The 24706-nt window shown below is 48.4% G+C and overlaps 1 protein-coding gene across 6 annotated transcripts in view; it reads right to left on the reverse strand.

Annotated features, from left to right (window-relative positions):
• Positions 1-10400: 10400 nt before the first annotated feature.
• Positions 10401-24706, reverse strand: part of LPAR4 (lysophosphatidic acid receptor 4) — a 28996-nt gene continuing 14690 nt past the window's right edge. Inside the window, exons 1-3 of one of the 6 annotated variants that reach the window (XM_051630688.1) lie at positions 23855-24013; positions 22797-23421; positions 10401-12067 (exon numbers count right to left, since the gene is read on the reverse strand). In XM_051630688.1, coding sequence (XP_051486648.1) covers positions 10871-11914 — 1044 coding nt within the window. In that variant the 5' untranslated portion in view covers positions 11915-12067; positions 22797-23421; positions 23855-24013 and the 3' untranslated portion in view covers positions 10401-10870. Of the gene's footprint in view, positions 12068-18677; positions 20160-21225; positions 21609-22796; positions 24014-24706 lie in introns of those variants that run through there. The other 5 variants (XM_051630687.1, XM_051630686.1, XM_051630689.1 and 2 more) reach the window with 5 other exon arrangements.

Below are 24706 nucleotides of genomic sequence, written 5' to 3' on the forward strand. Positions count from 1 at the left end.
GGCCAGCAGCCCCTGCTGAGAGCCAGGATTTATTAAACCTGGAGCACAGTGTTGGACTGAGGCAGGGACAGGGAGTTCAGGTGTGAGCTGGCTGGCAGCTAGCCAGCTTGGCAAGTGGAAGCTTCAAATCCATGTGGTGTTTGAGGAAATTCATGTTCTACTTCTAGCAAGCAGCTTTTCCCCCCCCCCCCCTCTCCTCTCCCTCAGCCTTCCTCCTCCCAAATCCTTTGTAGGGATAGGTTGCACCTTCTAGAAGCTGGTTAGGTCCTGGACACACACGTGCATGATTATGTTGGGCTCACAGGATCACAGCATTGTCAGAGTGGAAGGGATCTCCAGAGATCATCTGGTCCAACTCCCCACTAAAGCAGGATCCCCTAAAGCACATTCCCCAGGGCTGCATCCAGGTGGGTTTGGATGTCTCCAGAGAAGGAGACTCCACAACTTCCCTGAGCAGCCTGGCCCAGGGCTCTGTCACCCTCACAGGAAAGAAGTTGTTCCTCATATTTAAAGGGAACTACCCATGTTCCAGCTTGTGCCTGTTGCCCCTCGTTCTGTCACTGGGAACTTTGAGCAGAGTCTGGCTCCCTCCTCCCTGTACCCACCCTTTAGGTACTTACAGGTGTTAATAAGCTCTCCCCTCAGCCTCCTCTTTTCCAGGCTAGAGAGTCCCAGCTCTCTCAGCCTTTCCTTGTAAGGGAGATGCTCCAATCCCCCCATCATCTCTGTTGCCCTTAACTCTGTATTTTGGCTCTTCCAAGCATTGTGAGCAGTGGGATCATGGCTGGGATGCAGCAAGGACATGCTTTCAGACCATCCCCAGAGAGATGAGAGAACCTTATAATATCTCTGGTGGCTTTAGCATGAGCTGTGAGGCAGGTTGTGGGGCTGGTGCCTGGCAGGAGAGCAGCAGCTGGGCAGCACTTGGAGCCCTCCTGTGTCTTACAGCTGGGAGCACAGTAATCCTGGGCTGGTCTGTGCAGCAGAGCTGGGAGGCAGAGAGAGCCTGACTGGTGGGTTCTGTGGTTGCTTCTTCAAGCTTACAGCACCTTGCAAAGCTTTTGTGATTTCACTCAGAGGAGTTATTTAGCAGGAACCAGGTTTGTGACCTTTCCCTGTTGTTGCCATCACCAAGGAGGTGTTTGGATCTACCCAGCTGTGGCCTTGCCCAGTGGGCATGTCATCCAGGGCACTGGTTGCCCATGCCTGAGCCTTCTCCTCTGCACGGGGCACTGCTGTCTGGCAGCTGCTCAGGCACTGAGGACACCAACTGTTGCTGTCAGTGCTGAATTATGCTGGAGCATGGGCCTTGACGTGAGTGACAAGGCTCTCTAGACCAACATCTTGTCTGTAGGTCTGGCCAGTATGTCAGAAGGTAGCTGGCCTCAGCAGAAGGTGCAGTGTGAAGCTTAGTAGCTTTAGTAGCTCAGTGTGACACCTCTGCTCATAGCAGGCCTGTGCTGGTTTAACTTTCAGGGGCTGTGGGGAGGGGTCTGTGATGAGTTCATGGTTTGATAAGCACATGAGTTTACTGCTTATTTTACTTTGAAAGATCTTTCCTGCTTGTGCATTTCTTACTGTCACGTGTCCTTGGGCCCTTCACTAAAACGTCAGATCACACCCAGCCTGAGGTTTGGGTGTCAGACAAATCCATGGATGTGTTTAAAAATCCTTCAATAGCCAAAATGTCCGTTCCTGCATTTTTTTACATCAGCCAAAGAGCAGCTCAAGGCCGTGGCAGACAAGGGCTCCAAGAACTCGGGCAATTGTTCTTGCTGCTTGACAGTGGTTACCCTGATGTTTGTCTTCCTTGGCCTTGTGGCTGATCTGCACACTCAAGCTGTCCTGCTTTATCTAACAGGAACGAAGTGATAACTGTCTCTCCTCAGCTGCAGACTTCCCCAGAGCTGCAAAGGATGCTTTTAACAGTGTTGTTTAGGTTTCTTCCAAGGGCATCTTGCTCTATCAGCAGAAAGAGCTCAGATGTTGGGAGAGCTGGAGTGCAAACCCAAACAGGTTGAGATAACTGAACAAGAACGGAGCACAAGTCAGGCTCTCCCAGTAAGGAAGGTGGTGGTTTGCTGGGTCATGCAGTGTAAGTGGTGTGTGCAACGGGTTCATTTCTAGTTTGAACAGTGAAATGATGTTTGAATCACCCTTGATAATCTTGATCTGCACTCCAGGTATGCTGCCTGTGTGCTGACCTCGAAGGATGAGATGTTTTTGGTGAGGTGCTGGCCTTACCAGACAGGCAGTTTACATTTTCAGGTGTTGTATTTAAGACTTCACATGGAAATCAAGATCCACCTCCACTCCGCACCTACCCTTTAACCTGGGAGAGGGGCTCTGTGATGGGACACACTGTGACCATTGATGGGATAGAGCTGTTAGCAGGAACCTGGTTAAATGATCCACGTTAAAAAGAAACCTTCATTTTGGGGTGAAAATGAGTTATATTTAAACAGCATCATTGCAGTCACCTGGTAGACAATGTGACCTAAGCAGCTGTTGCACAGCTGGGCAGTGGAAGAGCCAGAGGGGTGTGAAAAGAGTGGGCAGCAGCATCCAAAACCAGTTGCCTTGTCCTCCTCCCCTCAAAAAACAGGGGCAATTGAACTGTGAACCCTGAGAGTATTGATGAACCAACGTGAGCTCTGTTTGAATAGAATCATAGAATCATAGGGGTTGGAAGGGACCTTGAAAGATCATCTAGGGTGTTGTAGAAGAAATACTTGGGAATGAGTGACTGCTGCATGGCAGGGTCTGACATCTCCCTCCCCATCCCCATTTCTGTGCTCCCCAGCTGCTGTGCTAGGCTGTGATGAGGGGAGAACATATGGGAGCAAGACAGGAACCTGATCTGCCAAAGGGCAACTGTATTTATGGCTGCACCAACATCTGGACAAGCAGGTCTTACCAGTGTTGCCTCTTCTCTTGGGTTGGGATGACTCTGCCATGGGGGTGTCTGCTTCCACACGTGTGGGTGGGAGTGGGGTTGAGAAAAGAAAACGTGTTCTCATGAGCAGTGGGGAGAGAAGTTGCATTTCAAACCAGCTAATTGGCAGTGTCAAATGTTTAGATGAGTGGAGGGATTTTCACAGGAGCCCTTGACCCCTTGCTGTGTGGCCTCCTGGCTCTCCACGTGCCAGGTGGCCACTGCCAGCAGTGAGAGCAGCACAACCAAGGACCAGGAGCAGAAAATGCCTTCTCCAGATACTACCACGAGAGGAGCAATCAGCAGGATGTTATTGTTGGACTTGAGACTGAAGTGTGTGCCTTGCTACATCTGAACCTTTTTCCTGCACCAATCTGAGAATGAATCAAGGGCTTCTCAAAGGACCTCCTGGGGATGGCTGCAGTCAGGCTGTTGGTGCTGGGCTGGTTTGAAGGAGTCATTCTGCTTGTGTGATACTGCTCACGTGCAGGAAATCTTGTTTGTCTTCTGATAGCTCTGCAGTGGTGGGACTGAATCAACTCCACTGTAGCCTCAGGCTGTGTGTGAGAGGTGCTGATGGTGCTATTTGTAACAGGAAATCTTTCCTTGCTGAAATGTCTGTATTGTCTTACCCAGAGCTGCTTGGTCAGCATCTGACCTTGCTGAGCCGTGCCCTGTGCTTACACAAGACTTCATTGTGGTGGGTTTTTTAGTCCAGGTTGTGAGTGTGTAGGTTCTGCACAGGTTCTGCACAGGTTCTGCACAGGTTCTGCACAGGTTCTGCACAGGTTCTGCACAGGTTCTGCACAGGTTCTGCACAGGTTCTGCACAGGTTCTGCACAGGTTCTGCACAGGTTCTGCACAGGTTCTGCACAGGTTCTGCACAGGTTCTGCACAGGGCAGTGACAGAGCGTGCCAGAATGTGTCATGTTAATAATGACAGGTCACTAGTAGCACACAGGAGAACTTCTTTTGCTTGTGTGACCTGGGTAAGGTTTGTATTTCCCAACCCCAGCCTCTCCATCTGTGCAGCAGAAAGCCATCCTGCCTGTGACAGCTCAGTGTGCTGACCTGGTGCTGTGCCATGGGACTTGTAAAGCACTTTCCCTGCTCCCTAATGCAGCCACTATTGATTTAGGGTATGAAATAACACCTCCCTTGCCTGTCAGCTGCTACATCAGCCTTCTTCGAGTGGGCCATGTGGAAAGAGCTCCGTGCTCACTTCTGCTGAGATGGCTTTTCTACCATCTCCCTTCCAGAGATAACACAGCTTGGTGCCAGCCTGGGGAGCAGCACAGTCCTTCCACTGCTCCAGATATTTCCAGCTTCATGTTGCTCTGTTGGTGTGAGGACACAAACGTTGTGCCATGGTTGAGTTTGAAATTAGGGTCATACCCAAAGCACCAAGTCTAGGAAGACATTTTGCTTGTCACAGTAAACAAACCCCTTCCAGCCAGGCAGGAGAAACAGGAAATGTGGGGGTGAAAGGGGGGCTGCAGGTGTGCACCCTGAAGGGAGAGCAGCTGTGGGAGGGACCAGCAAGGACTGAAGGTGTTTTGGCAGCCCAGGCTACGACTTTGTCACCCCATGCAGGAGAGAGAGAGAGAGCGAGCTGGAAATTGGGAAACAAATTTAATAGAGTAGGTTCAGTGGCAACTGCTTTGGTCTTATCTGTCTGCTGTGGTGGTAGGATGCTGGGTCTCAGAAGTGACCTAGTTAGTGACTTCCAAGAAAGTATTCCGTGAGGTGATTGAGGTTGATAATGCACTTACTGTCTCAGGAGAAAGTGGAAGGATTTGTATAACACAAGAAAGGAATGACCAGGTTTTCATGCTTATGGTTTCCAGGAAATTCTCCGTGTGTGCTGGATGTACTCAGAGTTTCTTAAGAGGCCTACAGAAAAACTTCAAATATTATTCCAGTTAATATGTGTATTTATAGAAGTCAGAGTAAATGAGCACACTCACACATGTTGTTTTCCTGGAAAATTTCCTTTTTCATCATGCACACAAATACATTAAAGACCAAAGAGTGCAGAACGTGCATGTTGTTAAGTTCTGGGCAATATTTACATTGGTCAAAATTCCCCAGGCAGAAAAAAATGCCAGCAGAGGGTTTGCTTAGATACTGGAGCTGGACAGCTGAATATTCTGGGAAAGCATATGCACAGTGATCCTCAGGAGAAACCACCAGACTCCCTGCATGTCCCCATCTTTTAGGTGTGTGTGCCTCCTGTTGTCTTTGCATGGCAGTTAAACTGAGTTAAACTTCAAACTGAGAACATGATTTTTAAACGAAGTGACATTTTCCAAGAGAAAAAAAGAGAAATAACATTTTGCTGTGAAATGTGCCCGTTTTGCAGAGGTTAAAATTGCTGTCTTAAATGCCAAGCTTCATGTGTGTTTTCTGCTCCCCCTTTTGCCCATCCCAGCAGGCTCCAGAATCTCCCCCAGCCCTTTTCCTGGCAGGCTCAGCCCTTCTCACCCATCCAGGTCAGCCCATCCACAGCCCTGCCTGGCCATCTTTCACACTTCTGTTGGTGCAAATTCCTCATGTTTCACAGCTACAGCAAAAAAAAAAGCACAGCAAGGGGCTGAACCAGCTCTTGCTCTGTCCCCTCTTGCTGACAGAATACACACAAAAGGGAGAAGATTCCAGGAGCTGGAATTGGTACCCAGAGGAAAGGTGTCTTGAGTAGATTTTCCTCACTTTGTAGGCTCCTTGAGTGTATCCTCTTGATCCTCCCACGAACTTAATTCTCTAAATATAACATCTCTGTAGCACAGCATCTTGGGGCTGATTTGAATTATGGTCCTGGGGAGTGTGTCAGAGAGAATACATGGCTGGAACCCTGACAGGACTCAGGGGTAAGCTGGGGGTCAGCATTCACAAGTTAAAATTACAGCTTTTCAGGCATTATGGGGGGGGGTGGGGGGGGAGAAAGAGGCCTTGGACTTTTAATCTTAGGCAGGATAATTCTGCCTCTTTCTTAAATTAATGCCAAGCACCACAATCTGCTTATGAAATGAGGACTGGTTTGTTTCTGTTCTTAAATCCCCCCCCTAAGAACCACTTGCAGCCCGTGCTTTGGGATGCAGCAGAGCTCTGGGCTTATCCTGGGATTAGGGTGGCACTTGCTGGGCTGGCACGGGGAGACCCAGCTGGCTTTGGGTGCCCCACAGCAGGGGAGAAGGAGGGGGTGACTCCCCTGGCTCTCTCTGCAGGATGGTCACCTCTGTGCAGCTGCCTGCTGGGCAGAGCTGGGGACGTGCAGGAGCCTGGGGAGCTGCTCCTGACATGCCTGCTCTGCTGGGACTTCACAGCCTGGGTCAGGGAGGATTGGAGCAGCTTCAGGCTGTGCCCCAAGGTGTGCTGTGGAAACCTGGCCACCCCTCTCCATCCCCTCACACCTCCTGTTTTTTCCTTTCTCCAGAGAGAGCACTGGGCAGACCTGCTCTCTCAGGGACTGCTGCAGTCTGTTCTGACTGCTGCTCTCCCTGTTCTGAGGGTGTTTCCAAGGTGGTCATTTCCTCCCTGTTTTACAGCCAATCCACCCACTGGGAATGACAAGGAGTGTTACTGGGGAGCTCTTTAGGGACCTCAGCCTTTGAGAAGATCATCAGAGGTGCCATATAATCTTACCAGCGTGATAGATCCCATTTTCCTTCAGCAGCTCTTTGCCAGGGGAAAGTCCTCTCTGGGTCACACAGCACACGAGTGCAGCAGGGAGGAAGAGCAGGATCTCACTCCATCAGCCCTGCAGCCACCTAAAAGTGTCAGGGATATTTTTAGAGGCCTGCAGGCTGAATCTGTGCAGCAGGTCTGTGGTGGACAAGGCTGGCTGAGCAGCAGGGTACTTGCACAAGCAGCCCAGGAACTCTTCATCCTTCTTATTTGCCCAAGGAGACAGTTCACTACTCTCAGACATTGCTTGTGCTGGCTCCTTGCTCTTGCACTTCATAGGCTTGAGCTGAGGGAGTTCATGCTGATGATACAAAGCTGGTGAAGCCTTGTTCCATGAACCCCTGGCACCTCTCACCTGATGCAGAGCCTGTTGTGTGACTAGGAAAAGCCAGCTGCAAGAGGAGGGGCTTTGGTGGGCACTGCAATACAAGGCCCTGCTTCCTCCTGTCGTGCCATCCCCCAGGGATGCTCAGGCTGGGGTGGCATTTTGCACAGGTGTGCCCAGGTGGAGCTGGGCAGAGGTTTTCATGTTGTTGCTCAGAGCTCCAGCTTCCCAGCAGGGAAATGAGCTGCAAAGCGTGTGGTGAACTGATGGGGAAGGAATCACACAGGGAGAACTGGGGAACAGGAAAAGTGAGCTGGCTGGGGGCAGTGAAAGCCTTGATTAATGCTGCATGTTTCACATCTGAGAGGATTGCTGGGCCCTGTCTCTCACCTTCAACTAGATAAAGGCATTGCCTTCTAATTGATTTGGTTTTTGTTTTTAAACTCTTAGTTCTGGTGTGTGTTGACAACAGCCCTTTGTCAGATGGGGAGGAGGAACACTCGGCTGCACCTCAGCCAGAAAAACTGTGAATCCACTTTTACCACCATCATTCCTTCCAGCTTGGCCTCACCAACATCTGACAAATCACCCTTCCTCTCCCTGAATGCATAACTGGTTATTTGTACACAAACCATAGAGCATTTACAGGCTAGACCTGACCTAGAAAAAAAAAGATTAGTCAAGAACTATCCTACCAGATGTGAGTGTCAGTCAACATATGATCTCCATATAATTTACAAGGTATTAAATTACAAAATAATGAATCTTTTCAGTTAGCATTTTGGCACATGATGACAGTGTTACATTTTATGTGAGAATATCGACCACAGCTCTTGCCCCATAAAACTGCAAACAGAAATTTGTAAGCATTGGCACCAGTTTGGCTTAGAAAAAGAAGCCCATTATGCTGGGATTACAGTTAAGCAATGTTTGTAGAGCCTGGAGGTTGTCCAGTCACACACACTTCTTTCCCCCTGCTCTTTTAACATTTCCTTAAGAAGGCTAGACAGTGGTTTCTAGGTTAGATGATTTTTTTTTTTCCCTCCTTGGATTTAGCTGGAGGGAAGGGCTGCAGAGCAGAAGGTCTTCCAGGATTCTTGCAAACAAGATGCTCCTCTGCTGGCAGCTCTGAGGTGCTGGGCCAAATTCTGCTCTCACTCACCCTGGAGCAACTGAGCAGCCACCACGTGTGAGAACCCCACAGAGCACCCAAACCCCACAGAACTTGGGAACCTCATCTATCTGCTTCTTCTAGATCACCTTTAAAGGTGCCTTCCAACCCGATGCATTCTGTGATTGGTGGCAGGTGGAAAGAAGCAGCTTTAAAATGAGATGAAAAGCTGACAGATAAAAGGTTGCCTGTTGCCAGCAAGCTGGCATGTGCACAAATTTCTTTGTAAAACTGAAATAATAAGGGGTTTTGCCTCAGGGAAGAGCACTTATGTACTATATCTTGCAAAGAGGAAGAGGGTTTGAAATGCACCCTCATCCTTTTTAGTGAATCTTTCCTCATTCCTTCTCTCTTCCAGCCCTAAAACCAGAGTATTTGCTCCTTAAGTACCATTTTTAACAAGCAGTTCACAGTAGGGCAGTGGAATGGGGGTGCTCCTGCAGGGCTTAGGACAGGTGAGAGTTACTGGTGGGTTCCCAAACCCCTTCTTCACTTTGCATTGCAGTGTGAAGGGCCATTTGCTGCCTACAGAAAACCCTGCCTCTGTTGAAGCCTGTCAGATCCCTCTTGGCTCGCTTTGTGTTTTGATCTGAAGTGCTGGAAACAGCTTCTCTGAAATCTCTACGTTTTATAGCAAGCTTTGAAACAGGCTCATCAGTCGAAGGAAATGGGAATTTTAAAAAGCCCTCTAAGCAGCTGGGTTCAGGCCTGTGTGGGCAGGGCAGTGGTGCTCACTTTGGGTCTGGTTAAATGGCAGATACTGCTGCCTCTGAAAACATCTCATTGCTTCTCTTGGAGACCAACTTTTCCCAGCTGCTGACAACCCACTGTAACTGCCTGTGCCCTTCTCCTGCCACATGGATCTCATTCCACCAACTAGTTTGGATGAACTCTCCTTGTTTTCAGGCTTTGTTTCTGCTGCCAACCCCCCAGGTGTTGTCCTGGGGTCTCATATACAGCAAAAACCTCCCAAGCCAGTCTTGTCTGTCTAGTCAATCCAGCTGTAACTTCAAGGTGAACTCTAATAGCTTGGCTGCTCCTACACCCTGCATGAGTTGATCGTGTACTTCTCTGCAGCAAGACCCCAAAGCCAGGGGCACTAGATGTGCAAAAGTCCTTTCAAGGCTAAAAAAGATCTCTGGGATCTGCCTCAGCCTTGGTAAGAAGCTGACTTTTGAATTCAAAGTGCACATAGTGCTAAATAAATACGCCCTCTCAAGCGTAACATTTTGTTTGCAGCTGAATTCTTTTCACACTTCAGAAAACTCTGCTTTAAGTAGCAGTCACGTTTGTGTAGCTCTCAGTTATCTCATGAGGTTTGATCTGAGGGACTTAAGATAAACAGTGAGTGGAAAACATCTGTTCCATTAATATTTTGTCTGTCTCTTTCTGGCGACGTGGCCCTGGAAGTCGATTATGCTGCACTGTGGAAAATGTAGATGACTGATCTAACACCTCGTAACTTCACAGGGTTTCAAGTTATGTATTTTTTTCTCTCCTGTATGTGTTTTACACCAAAGCATCAATCAGCCTGCCAAGGCCAGTGTAGCTTCAAACATGAAGGGATGGCTGGAGAAATGAGCCGTGTTGTTAAATGCATTGAGATACAAGGCATTAACTTTCCATCTATTTATCTAATCTGTCTATAAAAGGGAATCCAGGATTTTTAATAAATTAATTGCAAATGAATCAAACATTGCTGGAACAGACTAAGGAGTGCAGCAAATTAATTTTACTTTTCTTCTGCAATTCCTTTGCAGCTTTCTAGTTTAATTTGCTGGCTGTCTAGCAAACCCCAGCAATCAATCTCTCTCACAGGATCTTCTCTTAATTGCATGCTCTGACACCAGTTGTCTGTATCCAACCAGGCTCCTTGGTAAGGTCAGAACTCTGTGGTTCTTCAGCCACACACTGAGAGATTTGCCCTTGCAGGAGCTCTGGGGTTTCAGGCTCTTTCCTTCAGCTGATTTTTAGAGTCTAGCCCTTACCAGAAATAGTCACATATCTCCTGGGACATAAAAGCCCAGGTGCAACAGAGCAGTAATGGGCTCTTTGCTTTTCTCTAGAGGTGGCATTTAAAATACATTAAAAGACAGCTTAATCTGACAGAAATGAAATTTCTTCTTTCAAAACTGCATTATTAATTACTCCTTTTTTGCTTCTTTTTTTCTTCTGTCACCATGCAACCGTTTTACCTGCTTTCACAACAATTATTCCCACTTTAAACCTCTTTTCACCCAATTCATGCAGCCTGCCTAGTGCAGCCAGAATGGATACTCTTGCAGTGAAACAAGGAAAAGCCAAAAGCTTTTATTATGCCTTTTTTAAGCAAACGTACATAATGTGTGAAGTTATTGAGTTAACATATGATGATGCATCTCCAGAAGGCATGAAGTATTGGCAGGTATCTCTAAGAAAATCACATTTTCTGTCTCACAACTGGTCCCGTGTCACCTGCTGGGGGAAAGTGCCAAATGTTGGCATCTTCTGATTTAAAGGAGCTTCTCTTCCCTCCTTAGCTGGTGCAATATGTTGTCACCCATCCATACTCTCCAAAGGGAGACCTACTGGGGTTTTTATATCCCATGTTTGTTGGGACCATCTTGGTGTAAGGATTTGTCTACCTGTGGAGTTACCCACCAACAACTGGTCTTCACTGACACCAGGTGAGAACCCACATGGTTCTGAAACAACTGCTTCACGCATGGTGTTAATGGGAAGTTAGTGGAGGATCACTCCATGTGTAAACACCTCCCTAGAAATGGGATTCAGATGTTGGGTCTCCTCCATTGGTGATAGCCTGGTCACTTATCTCATCCTGTGGTGCTGGTAGCGCCGTCTTGGTTAGAGGCGTCTCAGTCTTGAAAAGAGAATCCATTTTTATCTGGGTTTTTATGTTGAAGGACTTCTGGAAGGATTCTGATGTGAAGTAGTAGATGAAGGGGTCAAAGCAGCAGTTGAGTGTTGCGATGCACAACGTGATTGGGTACATTGTCCTGGCAAACCTCTCCAAGGAGCAATTTGCTATCGTTTGGGACCTCACCAGGGCGTACAAGAAGAGTATGGAATTGTAAGGCACAAAGCACACGACAAAAATGGCCACGTGCACGATGATCATTTTCAATACTTTCTCTTTGTTTGTCCCAATCTGGGACAAGGTGGCAGGTTTCCGGAGAGTCCTGAGAACTAAAGAAGAGCAGGTGAGGTTGAGCAGCAAAGGAATGATGAATCCTACCACTTCAATAAATATAGTGATCTTAGACAGGTAGGTTTTCCAAATCCGTTTGGAAAAACCTTCGAAACAGGTGGTGCTGGTGTTGGAGATGTTGGTTGTGGAGAAGAGCGAGGCTGAAATCCCACCGCTGAGGACCAGGATCCAAACACCAGCACAGACTATGGCAGAATTTCTCCTGGTCCTGATGGTGCGGGACCGGAAGGGGTAGACGATGGCGAGGAAGCGGTCAACGCTGATGCAGGTGAGGAACAGCATGCTCCCGTAGATGTTGGTGAGAAATGCTGTACCAGAGATCTTGCAGAGGCTATCTCCGAAAGGCCAGTGCCTGTTGACGTTATAAAAAATCTTAAAAGGCAGAGTGAAGACGAAAAGCAAGTCGGACACAGCCAGGTTTGTCATGAAAATGGCGGTTTCGCTGCGCATTTTCATCCGGAAGCAGAAGACAAAGAGGGAGGCACAGTTTGTAATCAGGCCAAGGATGAAGACCACGCTGTAGACAGCTCCGTACAAGTTGTACTTAAAGGTATCATCTGTCAAACAGGTATGATTGCTGTGGTTTCCCATGCCAAGTCTGTGGTGTGCTTCCGAAGAATTTCAAAGTCTACTTCAGTGACATCCATAAAATAAGGCAGTGAGCTCTTCTCCTCCTGGAGAAATGCATTCCAGGGAGGCTGCTTGACACCTTGCTACTGTGGTTTGGTCATGAATCCTTTCATCCTAAGGGAAAAAGAAAGAGAAGCCATCAGTCTTGCAACCTACTATCACCTGGAGTCTGGGCAACAGAGCACACACTCCTTCCTTTCCAAATGAAAGGATCTGCAAACAAGACCAGCACGAAGTTTAGAAACATCAATTCCACCATTACTGGGGTTTTTCAATGCTGAACACAGAAGTTTCATTCCCCCATCATCCTTCTCCCATTGGAAGGAGAGTGATCTCCAATTCCAACTTTCTGCTTGGAAAGGTTTTCCTTTAAAATGTGAGATGGATTTAGCCCAGTGTGTTGGGAAAGAAGTTAAATCATTGACCCAGGATATTGCCCAGGTGTCGAATCAGTCTGAAACGTTCACCTGCAGTTGTGACAAGAGAAGAAAGGAGTTGAAAGTTTTAGTGCTTGATTTTAACTGCTCAGAAAGCAAAGTTCTATAGTTTTCCAACCTCTTCTGATACAAAAGTGTTTTAAAAACCCAAACCTTATCTGACAAAGGATTGCTTTGCCTTTTTTTGCACTTGAAAATAGGAGCAGCCTTGCTCATGTTTTTCAAGGCCAAAGCTGAAATGTTGTATTTCAGAAATGGTTTTCAAAAAAGACTCTCCAAAGTCATGCTTGCCACTTCTGGAAAATGTTGCTTTCTTTTCCTTAACATTATGCAAAAATGATATTACTTTCGAAAGGATGGTTTTTGCAAATGTAAAATGCTTTGCAAAACGGACTCCCCTGAGCTGCACTGACAGCTCCATTTCTGAACCTTGACAAAAGGATAGAACCTGAAATTTTGGAAATCTCAAACTACACTCTCAGAAGATTTCTTTCCCAGTTCAGCAAGCTTTGGAGAATCATAGAATGGTTAGAGTTGGAAGGGACCTTAAAGATCATCAGTTCCAACCCCCTGCATGGGCAGGGACACCTCCCACCAGCCCAGGCTGCTCCAAGCCCCATCCAACCTGCCCTTCAACACTGCCAGGGATGGGGCAGCCACAGCTTCCCTGGGCAACCTGGGCCAGGCTCTCACCACCCTCACAGCAAAGAATTTCCTCCTCATGTCTCACCTCAATCTCCCTCTTTCAGTTTTCATCCCTTCCCCCTTGTCCTCTCCCTCCCTGCCCTTGTCCCAAGCCCCTCCCCAGCTTTCCTGGAGCCCCTTCAGGCACTGGAAGCTGCTCTAAGGTCTCCCTGGAGCCTTCTCTTCTCCAGGCTGAACACCCCAACTCTCCCAGCCTGTCTCCAGAGCAGAGCTGCTCCAGCCCTCAGATCATTTTCACTGCCCTCCTCTGGGCATGTTCTAACAGGTCCACAACTTTCTTGTTTTGGGGCTCCAGAGCTGGACACAGTATTCCAGGTGAGGTCTCACCAGGGCAGAGTAGAGGGGCACAAGTGTAGAGCTGAAGTAAACATGCTGGTTGCTGGGAATCCCTGCTTCCTGGACTGTCCCTCTGATCTCCTCTTGCTCTATCCTAAGCCTTGTTTTTAAGGCCTGTGAGGATTCATGTGTTGGAACAGGCAGGGCAGCTTGTGCAGCTTGGAAATGTGGAGCAAAGTTGGCTGACTAAGGGAAAGACCCTTGTCTTGTAAAATACAGCAAACCAAATATGTAACCAAGTTTGTCATCCTGTAATCGAAGAAACATCTTAGGAGCTACAACTGTGGAGCAATTTAGAAAGATGAAACCCTTGTGAAGAGTAGGATCCTTTCCAGAAAGTGATCCTCTGACAACAGTGGCAACAGCAAACACAGAACTGAACAAGCTTGTGTGAGAGGTTGAAATGACAACATGTAAACCAAGAAGCTGGGGAAGAAAGCATGGGATCAGGGCAACTGAAGATGCAAACTGATGTGATTTTTCAAAATCAAATCTTTTCCATATGTTTTCCAACTGGAAAAGCTTGAGCTGACAATTGTTCTTGCACACAGGCTGTCAGTGAGTCAGCTGGCCAAATGCTGAGCAAGGTGTAATGGCCACAGCTTTGCCAGGTGGAAGGTGCAGGGTCTGTCCTCACCTGGGAGCACCTGGACAGCTTCAGGCTTTACAAAAACCTCCAAAAGCCAGGCAGCACCTTGGCTTTGCACCCGAGAGGCTTGTTGGGTGTAAATCAAGAACAGCAGAAAGGGAGGGTCCCCTGATCTCGCTGCTCAAAATGATGACTTTCCAATGACCTGTTGATATCCAAAAAGGTGACTTGGAACTACTAGGTCTCATGTTAGGGAGGATTCATGGTCTCTTCAGACCGGGGCAGTGAAATGGTGCTTTGTGCTGCTCTGCTGTTCCAGCTGTGCATACTACCAGAATTCCCTGTGATTTTCATGGGGGGCTTTGGTGCACGTTCTTCACCCAGTTTAGTAAGTCCTTCCTTTGTTTTAGCTGCATTTTGAGTTACAAATTTGTGACAATATTCTGCATTAGCATCTGTTCAACCCAGGTGTAGAGACGCCCTTACCTGACTGCTGTGGATTGGGGAGCAATGACAGAGGAGACCAAAGCCCATGTTGGGACTTTCTCCAGAGCCCACAGAAGCAGACACTTCATTCCATGAACTATGCAGGGCTTTGGGGACAGATGGACAGAGCAGGGAAGGGGCTGGGTAGGGGAGCAACATGTTCCCTTAGTGCTTTTGCACCCACCTCAGTGTTCCTTCCTACTGATTGCACGACTAAATGACCTTCGTTGTGAAATGACCTAAAGAAGATATCAGGCCTTTCAACTTATAAAAAGGATAGTGGTACAATCTCCAAGGTGTGTTTTCTTTGAATATGTCATAATCTGAACAAGTGAAGGTCTCCCTACAAGTTTAAACACCTTGAAGCAAGAGCTGAGTTGGATTTCTGGGATTCAAAAGCAGACACGAGCTCCAACAGTTATAGCTAAACCCTCAACTTCATGCATTAAGTTCTTGGCTTGTAGCTCCCTTTCAGTACAGAAAGAGCCTGCCTGTTATCTCCATCAGGAGCAATTTTTGTTTATACTGAAATGTAACCTCTGTTGTGTAAAAACCAGGTGTGCCAGACTCTCCTGGTCCGGCTTTCATGTCTGGGTCCTAACTGGGGAGATTTGAGAAGGATTGGGTGTCCTTTGCAACCTTACACATCCACGTGCCTGGGAGGTGGATGGAAACCCCACTTTCCAAGCTGTGCACACATTCCAGGACTTTGGCTGCTCCTCAAAACCCAGCCTGAAGGCAGCAAGTTTGAAAGGTGGCTTTGAAATCTTTACCTTCACTACTGACACAGGCAGGTGCTGCCAGCAGCCTCGCCTGGATACTCTTTACACAGGAGAAAATATGCTTCATCTCTCCATTATTTTTTCTACCTGCTCTGCATCATCCAGCCCCAGGGTCAAACACCAATTTTTCTGGAGTATAAGTCCATGGGACTTGTCTGCCAGCAATTGTCTAGCTAAGTTATGGTCTTTAAAACCTAAGCCTGTGTTGTTTACCTCTCGGACACTGAGGTGTTTAAACAAGCTGACAACTTGCTTTGAAACTCAGCCATGTGCTTTGAATTCTGCAGCATGGATCTACAGATTTGGTTTTCAAATGTAAAATCCACTTTCCTGCCTTCCCACTGGGGGTGAAAGCAGTAGGATCCTTCTCACCACCACGTTCACCGCTGCCCTTGCCTCGCTGGGAGAAAAACTCTAGCACTGTATTGTAAATATATTTATAAAGTGAACAGCAAGCAAACCACTTGACCATTCTGCATTTCAGGCAGGTCAAAACTTTTACATTCTGTGTCTAAAGTGGGGACAGCAGGTGAGAGGAAGAATGTGCCTAGGTGGTGTAAGAAATGGTACCATCATGGAATATTCAGCCTGTTTAATGTGGTCATACTGAGAATGTTGTCTCTGGTAGCAGGCAGGGCACAAGGAAACCTACAGCTGACTCATGTAACCCTGCTCCTCTCAGAGTTAAGTGGGGTTCAGCAGGGTTTGCTCCCACTTGCCTTTTATTGTAGAGATAAAACCTGTCTTCCACCTACTGACAGGAAAGGAAAACCTCTGCGTATTACTTCCTACAGTGCACGAGTAACCTTTTTATAATCCTGTTATTTCCTCCTCCTGACACCCCAAGCAATCTTCACAGCTGCCAGCTTTATTCAGACCAAGCATTTGATAGCACAGAAAATTACTGGAGCTAAAAAGCACAGTTTAAAAATCAGCTTCTGCAATTCATCTCATGTTTTCTGCTTCATTCAAGTCCCAAGCTCCACAAATCTGTCCAACTGAGGTCAGAAAAACAAGCCAAGTTTGGGGCTGACATTTTTTTTGCATCTTCGTGTTTTGGCTTTCTCAGAAGAGATCTAAGATGAAATTCACTTTATCAGTCTGAATATGTAGGACGTCCTGTGTGTCCTCCTTTGACTCAAGCCTTCAAAGCCTTTTCTGGTGAGGTCTGACACAGATCCCTCCTAATCTGGGGGATCACTTTCTAGATTATCACTGCGTGTACTTGGGTTATCTCTATGTCTTGAGAGACAAAGGTTTCATGGGTACAGAAGCCAAAACCTGATGGATCAAAAGGTGACCTTCCTGGGGTTTTCTGGGGCGTTTCTCTGTGTTTTGTCCAGAAGTGTCTCTAGGCTATGGCAGCACTTGTGTTTCGATGTGGTCTCAGACCCTGACCTTGGAAAGAAATCAGTCTTTTCCTTGGGTACAGCATGTGCTTTACACCTTCTCTTGACCAGAACTCCATTCAGTAGAGGGTTTTCACCTCCCTGTCACTCACCCAGCTGGTACAATGAGCGTACGATGAGTAACTTACTCCCCCCACTGAGCTTTACAACCACAAATTCTGTCATTTCTTCAATTTCTTGGGTTTTATTTCCCTCTTTCTTTCCACTTTAATTATGCAGAAGGCTCAGAGAAGAAGCCCCATCCCTGGCAGTGTTGAAGGGCAGGTTGGATGGGGCTTGGAGCAGCCTGGGCTGGTGGGAGGTGTCCCTGCCCATGCAGGGGGTTGGAACTGGATGATCTTCTAGGTCCCTTCTAACTCAAACCATTCCATGATTCTGTGATGATAATTGTGCACAAGGACTTGGATTCTTCCAGCCTAAGTACCATAGGTGAGGTGAGATGTACCTCAGCTCTTTGAACATGGGCTTCATAGATAAATGAGAAACTTTTCCTGAGAAAGCAAACGTTTCTGACAATTCTGTGGCAGTGCTAAGGAGGAACTGTAACACCACCAAACTATCCTTTCTCAAGGCTTACAAATATTTGCTTGAACACCCCAAAAGGTGAATTCCAAGAAAGCAAAGCAGGGCTGGAGAACACAACCCTCTCCCCACCAAGCTCTCTGCTGCTTCACCACTTGCAGTGCCTGCAACAGGATCTTCACTCACTTTCCCTTTCCAGTAAAGGTTTCACTGGTTATTTTTGGTGGCAAAGAACTCTGAGAGCATTAACTGAAAGCAGTTCTAAGAACAAACCTCCAGTTAGGGGAAATCTGGTGGCTGGCTTTTCGTTTTTGAGGCTGACAGGGCAGGAACCATCTTGCCCAGCTCTGCTGGTTCCCTTTTCCCAGTGCCAGCAGGGAGGGCTCAGGGATCACTGGACCTGCCACAGAAGCATCTGCTGCTGCAAGGAGTGACTGGGGATGGGAGATGCCTTGGGACACCAAGGTTGGGGATGGCTTTTGAACAGCTGTGAGCTCATCATCCTCCCCAGCCCTTCCAGTTTCACAAGAACCCTTGCCTACCTTTCTCCCTGGTGGGATTAGACAGTAGGAAATGGAGCAGCTGCCTGTAAACAAAGGGCTATGGACTGTATGAGGTGATGGAAAGTAGAAATGCTTGAATCTCTTTCATTTACTAATCCTAAGTGATGTATTTGAGAACAGGAGGAAAGCAGGAGAGAGGAGGGGGACTTTGAAGTCCAGCAAAGGTTTGTGTAGCTTCAAAGAGCCATTCTCCCCTGTGTTTTATCAGAGTGAATGGGTAGCTGGTGTGCTGGGCAGGGGGACTGTTGGGGTGATTAGCACAAAAGACAGGCAGGAAGGCTCTTATTCATGGCTTTGACACTTATTGTGCAAGTGCCATCAGTGCCCTAGTTCCCCAGCTCTTGCTCTGGAGTGTGAGAACGTCTCCCACTCCTGGTGGGCAGGTGAAACTGGGAGTTACTCCTGGTTGTTTCAGTCAACCAGGTTTCACAGCCTGCTTTTCACATCTTTGAGAGAAGAAACAGGAGATTCCCTCTGCCCAGCCACTGCCAGGGAGCCCAGGCACCCACTGGGAACAGCCCAGCTGCTCCTGTCCCCCTGCCTGGGGTGGCTTTGGCTCTCCAGGAACCTCACAGACCCTCCAGGTTCACCAGCTACTTTCTGTTGCCTGGAAGCCAGCAAGCCAATTGCAGCAGGACCCCAATTGATTTCTTCTCCAAGCTGGAGTGGGGAAGTGGAAACCTGAACCTATCAGGCCTCTCTCCTTTTTTCTTTCTTTCTTTCATTCCCCCCCCCCCCCCCCCATTTTTAATTGCTCAGCACTGCTGTTGTCTCCTAACTGTCCTTTGAGACTTACAAAGCATTTCCTGCTCGTGGTGACTTCTCTGTGCTGTATCTGTTTTGTATTGAGCTAATTAAAATGTTTCCTTCTGAAGAGAATAGTGAACTGACTTACCCCATATTCAGACACTGATCCTCAGGGCATGACTCTCTTTTTGTTTTCCCTGAGAATGTCTCTCTCCATTTACATCACTCCTTTAACCCTTGATGTGCTTTGGCCTTCCCCAGCCACTGCTGCCTTCAGCCACAGCCCAGAAATGATACAACTCGCCCCAAAATTCCCAGCAGAGTTTGGGTTGTTTTACTCTTGTTAAGAGGGACTTTTTTTGCTTGCAAAGGAACCTCAACCTGATGATGGAGGACTGTAGGAATGCTGCTCTTTTTTGACCCTCATGTGTCTCAGGAAGGAGAGATGGCTTTATAATAGCATTGCTGGGTTCAGTGTTGATCCGGAGAAGAAAAGATGCAAAGAAAAAAAACTGATGAAAAGCAGAGTTACACTCTTTGGCCCATTACTTGAAGATTTACAGGTTGTTTTCTCTCAGGAGTAGAAGCTGGTGATGGAGGTAGCTGTGCCTTTGATGTAGCCTTGTTTATTTTCAAAGAAAAAAACATAAAAAAATAAGAGAGTCCTGTTTCCCTGAACCACCAACAGGACTCAGTTTGTTTGCTTATGGTTCCAAAACTCTTTCCAGCCAGCATCCCTCCCAAAAAGCTTCCTTTCTTTGCTTGCCCTGACACAATTTCCAGTGGTTCCTTGGTGATTACTTGGCTTTTTGGCTCCTTGTTGCCTTTCCTCACCTCCTTGGAGGTGCCTGCAGCCACATGAAGCCCTCCTTTCACCCCAGCCTTCTCTGACCACCCTCACCCAGGGCTGTGGCTCCAGGCTGGTTCTTCCTTTGCTGAAGCAGCAGAGCTGAACTTTCACCTCTGTTTATCCAAAAATTATAGGCCTTTTTTTCTTCTTCTTCTCCTTGCATACGTTAGCAGCAGCAGAGCTTCAGTCCAGCTGCCAGCACCACAGCACAAACCACTGTTTCAGCTTTTGCAAGCAAAACTGGGTGCAAGGAGAGGGCCCTGGCTTTCTTGTGGTTGCTGAGCACAGTCCTTCAGCAGGGCAGAAGGGAATCTGTACCCTGCTCTGCTGCTCAGGACCTTTGAAGGATCTCTGTCCTGCACTTCTTTACTGGAAGGATTCGGTGGCGTAGGGCTGTGTTCTCTCAAATGGTTTTCTTCTGGGGGCAAGGTTGGAGAACTCTCTTCTGGCAGCAGCGTGGGCTGGGTGGAGATCATCAACCTGAGCTCCATGTGCTCCAGTGCTCTGGCTTCTGAGGGCTGGAGATGCACAGTCCTCTCCTAGAGCTGCTGAGCTTCAGTGGGACGAAGCCTCCAACCCCCTGTTCTCCTTGGTGCATGCTTCTCAGCAGGATGGTTTCTTGCTGGTTTGGAGGCATGACTGGGGTTTTTTTTTCATGTCATCTTCCTCACCTCCCCTCTGGGGAAAACATGAAGGTCTTGAAAAGCAGTCAGAGGGGCATAAGGCAAGGCTGTGTGAGGGTGCACAGAGCACAGCTGCTGCACTGTCTTTCAGGTGGAACTAGAGAGGGTAAATTTGCACTAGTTAAATAAGAAATGACTTCAAGAAGCAAAAGTGTAAAACCTTAGCCAGTGAGTGATGTTTCTGTAGTGAAATTGCTTAGAAATCAGATTTCTAATAACGAGAGAAGGGGAATGACATTTTGGCATTGTACAGGGGGTGCTTCTTTTACTGCTAAATATGGTCATTTCTGTTTATCGTGGAGAAGCAAATGCATGCTGGGCTGGAAGGTGGTGCATTATCTGCAGGCTCAAGAAATTAAAAAGGGAATATTATTAGAAGACAATCAGAGCTTCTGCTGTGGCTGCCTATTTACAAGCATAAAAGGCACTTGAGTATTGCAAGATCATGTTATGTACAGAGAAAGCAACCTGCCCTGTGTCCAGCATGGAACTTAGTCTTGGTGCTGAGGGACTGCAGAATGTCCCTCAAGTTCACTTGCCAAAAGAAAGAGGCTTTCCTTCTTTCTACAAAACCAAACCATTACAACCAGTTCAGAAAAGTCTCCTTGCAGCTGGGGTCAGCTGAGGCTAGTTTGGCTCCAAAGTGGTGTGGCTCTTTACCCCCTTTTATGGCACTGAACTGAGAAGATGGTGCATTAGAGGAAGCCTTGCTAGAGCCACTGTCTGTTCTGGGGAATAAAGAGCTCCTCTTTGCAAGGAGAGAATTTGCCTTTTGTGAAAGGTGGTGGCTCCACTTCCCTGAGACTAAATCGGATCCTTATTCAGGGAGGAGGAGCAGTGTGTGAGTCCCTGCACGCACGCTTGACCTGGAAAGACCTACTGAGGCTGGATGTGTGTTCCAGGAGCCATCCTCACCCTCCCAGCTGCCTCACTGCTGTCTCCTTTGGGATCCTGGAGCACTGGCAGAGGCCACCACATCACCCCTGTACACCAGCAAAGAGGTAAAGAGAGCCCTGGTGCTCAGAAGGGCTTTAACCAGAGCTTCCTGCAGCCTGCACAGATGCAGCCCAAACATCAGCATCACTCCTGAGACTGGCAGGGCAGTGCCAGATAACTCAGCCCCAAAGTGTTCTGCTCTTCCCCAGGAAGCAATCTTCTCTCACCTGTAGGAACATACCTTCCTACAGCAGGATCTGGCCCAAGGGTTGGGTGGGATCACCTTAATTCCTGCTCTCGTGGTCACGGCTGGAGAAGAGCAACCACCTTCCAGCTGGGAGTGCAGCCCCCTCTGGCACAAGCTGCTGAGCTGGGGCACAGGGAACGTTCCCTCCGGGAGGGGCAGGTTTTTCCTCCTCCATTCGTGTCTTCTGAATGCCAGGGAATGGGTTGGTTGCTGCCTTCAGGCTTTAGTTCTGTTCGTCTGCCTGGAGCCCAGCTCCTAACTCCAGCATTTGAAGGGCACCGATTTTTATCAACTGACCTCCCCCCAGCTAAGGAGGAGCCTCGTTTTTAGTCTCCAAGGATTCCAGTGAAACGCAGCCTCAGCCTCCCCCTCCCTCCCGTGGCTTTCGGGACTTTCTTTGAAAAATCAGAGGCTTTGAACCCCCCCACCAAAAGCAGCAAGGTTGGTTTCCTGCCTGCTTTATTTTGGCGTTCAGAATGCTACGAAGGGAAAGAAGATGGAAAAGTGCTACCGGGGGGGGGAATATCCTTATCACCGACCTGTGAACTTTGCACTTCCCATCCTCTGGGTTTTATTGTTCTGGTCTTGTAGGGGAGCAATCCAAAACCCACACAATTGTCTCCTCTCAAACTAAGATTAAGGAGTGTCGTTAAAAAACCTCCGACTTTCCTTGCTCGTATTCTTTTCATCCCCATTTCTTCCCAAACAGCTGCACCTTTAGATTAAGCATCTTGTTGATCATGTTACTCCTGACATCAGTTTCTCTATCTGCTTTAAGCTGTATTTGAATTATTCTCAGGGAATATTGCCACTGACCTTAAAAGGAGTAGATCTGAGCCACAAAAGCAAACCAAGGTGATAAATATGATCTTCTTTCCTAAGCTTTAATATGGTTTGTAAGAACCAGCTCTCACGTTACCTGAAGCTGAAAGGATGTAGCATGGTGGGCTAGAAGTCTACATTTATGCCACGTTTCTGTACAGCCCTTTTCAGCTTATAATAAGGTGTCTTTATGATACTGATTTCAAATACCAAAAAAAAAAAAAAGCCAAAAATAAACCAACCCGAAGGGATTTCTTTTCACAATTCTGAAACAAACAACAGTGACAGGAAAGTCCTTAACTTGTCATCCCCAGTGACCCCATGAAAATGCCAACGGGAATTCTGAGGGTTCTCCCCTGCAAGAATTTCCACTGCAACAGTTTGGAGGAGCAGCTCAGCTCCTAACTCTCGTCCAAAAGCTTGGAGAGAAAATCTTTCGCACTTGAAACAGAAACGTTTGCCTCTCCCATCCCGGCCACAGCTCAAGGAAGAGGAATGAGCTCTGCCTGGGCAGAAAAAAACCTTGCTAATCTCTGAAACCTCCAGCCCATCCCCGCCTGGTTTTATCCCCCAGCTTTGTCTGAGCCTTCATCTTTCAGAAAGCACTAAAAAATCCTTTCTTATTGTTGAGGTTGGCTTTTTTTTTTTCCCCCCCCCCGCCACCTCCCGGAGCTGCCACGAAATCTGGATGTTTTGCTGCTGAGTTAGAAAGGGAGGAAATAAACTTACCAGGGCGGAGGGGCCGGGGCTGCGATGGTGCCGGTGTCCGGGCGGGATTCAGCCCGATTCCTCCCTGACAGCCCTCATGGATCCTTCTTGTGTGCGTGGAAAACAAGCCCAGAGAGTCCAGCACGAAAGCTCTGCCTGCCGGACTTGGGGAAAATTCACCCCTTCATCTTTTAAAACCCCCAGCCCCGGGCGATCCTCCGCCTTCCTTTGTTCGGAGAGGAAACCCGACGGAACGCTGCAGCCATCGGTGTCTTCTTGGGGGGGGGGGGAAAGGGGCCCCAAGAACGGGCCCGATGTCTGGGCAAGGGTTGTGGGCAAGGGGGGGACACTCGGGGGGCTGGTTAGGAAGCGTTTTCCATTGGGCAGGGAGGGCTGCTCAGTGTCTGAGCCCGCCCCACGCCGGGGAGCTCGGCCGGGTCCCTCTGCCCGGGCTGCGCTGCCTCCCGGAGCATCCCCCGGTTCCCCGGGCAGAAGGAGCAGCTGAAAACCAATTCGACAACGGGGAACGCGGGTTTCCCCAGCGATGAACCGGAGGACACAGCCTGGCCGAGCCGGGATGGGGAAGGGCAGGGGGAAAAGCTGGTTTCGTCACGGATTTTCCTCTGCACGGCTGGGATTGGTTTTCCTGCCGATTAAAGAAGGGAGGAGGAGGAGGGGATGGGGGGATATCTGGGAATCGGGAGAGCCTGGGGTGAGATTTGGAAGCTGCAGAGCAAAGCTGGCCATAACCATGAGGTAACTTTCTAACCAGCTTTAGAAAAGGGTTAGGGTTTTTTTAGGTCGGAGATTGCTTGAGGGGGTTTTTCCATCTTCTCCAAGGAGCCGATTTGAGCCGCTCGGACTTTCGTCCCCCCAGCAGTTTGCTCTGAAAGCCCTGGATGCCTGCTGGAAAACCTGTAGGCTTTTCAATGTTTAGGAACACGGTTCCAAACAGTGCAGGGAATCGCGGCTCCTCCTGCCTGGGCAGCTCCCCCCGAGCTCTGCTGCTGCTGCTGCTGAGCGAACCCGCCTCCCGGCGCAGCCTCTAGCTAAAAGCTCTTTCTTTTCACCTCTCTTACCTTTAACATCAGCCCCTCGGCTAGGGAAGAGGATCTTCAGGCAGCAGGAATCATGCAGCAGGCTCCTTGTTTGCCTCTTTACGCTGTGGAGCAGCTGGTGCCCTTTCCTTTCTTTCCTCCCCCCCCACCTCCTCCCTTCTCCACTTCCATAGGTTTGAAATCCTGAGTCTGCTTTTCCAGCCCAACCTCCCACCTAACGTGTCTCGTTCACATTGTGTTTGTCTCTCCTTTTGCTCTGCTCTCCTTGGCTGTTCCCACAGGCAGCCCAGGCCAGTAAACAACCCATCGTGGAGCTGGAGCTCCTGGTGTTCCTTGGGCTGGAGGCTGATGCGGAGGTCCCGGGCTGGGTTCTGCAGCACCCCCAGCTGCTCCAGCCTTTTATCCACTCCATGCAAATAACTTCCTGGATATCTCATGTAACAGCCCCGACCCCAGGCTGCAAAACCTCGTCCTCCGAGGGCCGAAGGTTTGGAAAAAAAAAAAACAACAAACCCCAACAACACAAACCCAACAAACCTAGAAAAACACCAGCGGGGATGTGGGTCGAAAATGCTGAAGGTGCAGATGTTTCCTGCTCCTCGTGGTCCAAAATCCATCTTCCCTGGGTTTTTTTAAGCCGGTAAAGAGGAGAGACAACCTGGGGAAATGGTGAAGGGGTGGCCGAGGGTATCAGCCACCGCTGTCGCTGTGTCCCAGCTAGGACTGGGCTCCACTGGGAGTGTGGGGGCTGGCAGGAGGCTCAGGATGCAAAATTCCACCAGTACCACCAGTAAAGCCTCATACAAACATCAGCTTTGGCCCTTCCTGGCTTGGGGGCGTTTTCAGGCTGGCTGCATGGAAACCCTGCTCCCT

This window comes from Apus apus, chromosome 12 (assembly GCF_020740795.1).
Source record: "Apus apus isolate bApuApu2 chromosome 12, bApuApu2.pri.cur, whole genome shotgun sequence".
In the NCBI taxonomy this organism is placed as follows: domain Eukaryota; kingdom Metazoa; phylum Chordata; class Aves; order Apodiformes; family Apodidae; genus Apus; species Apus apus.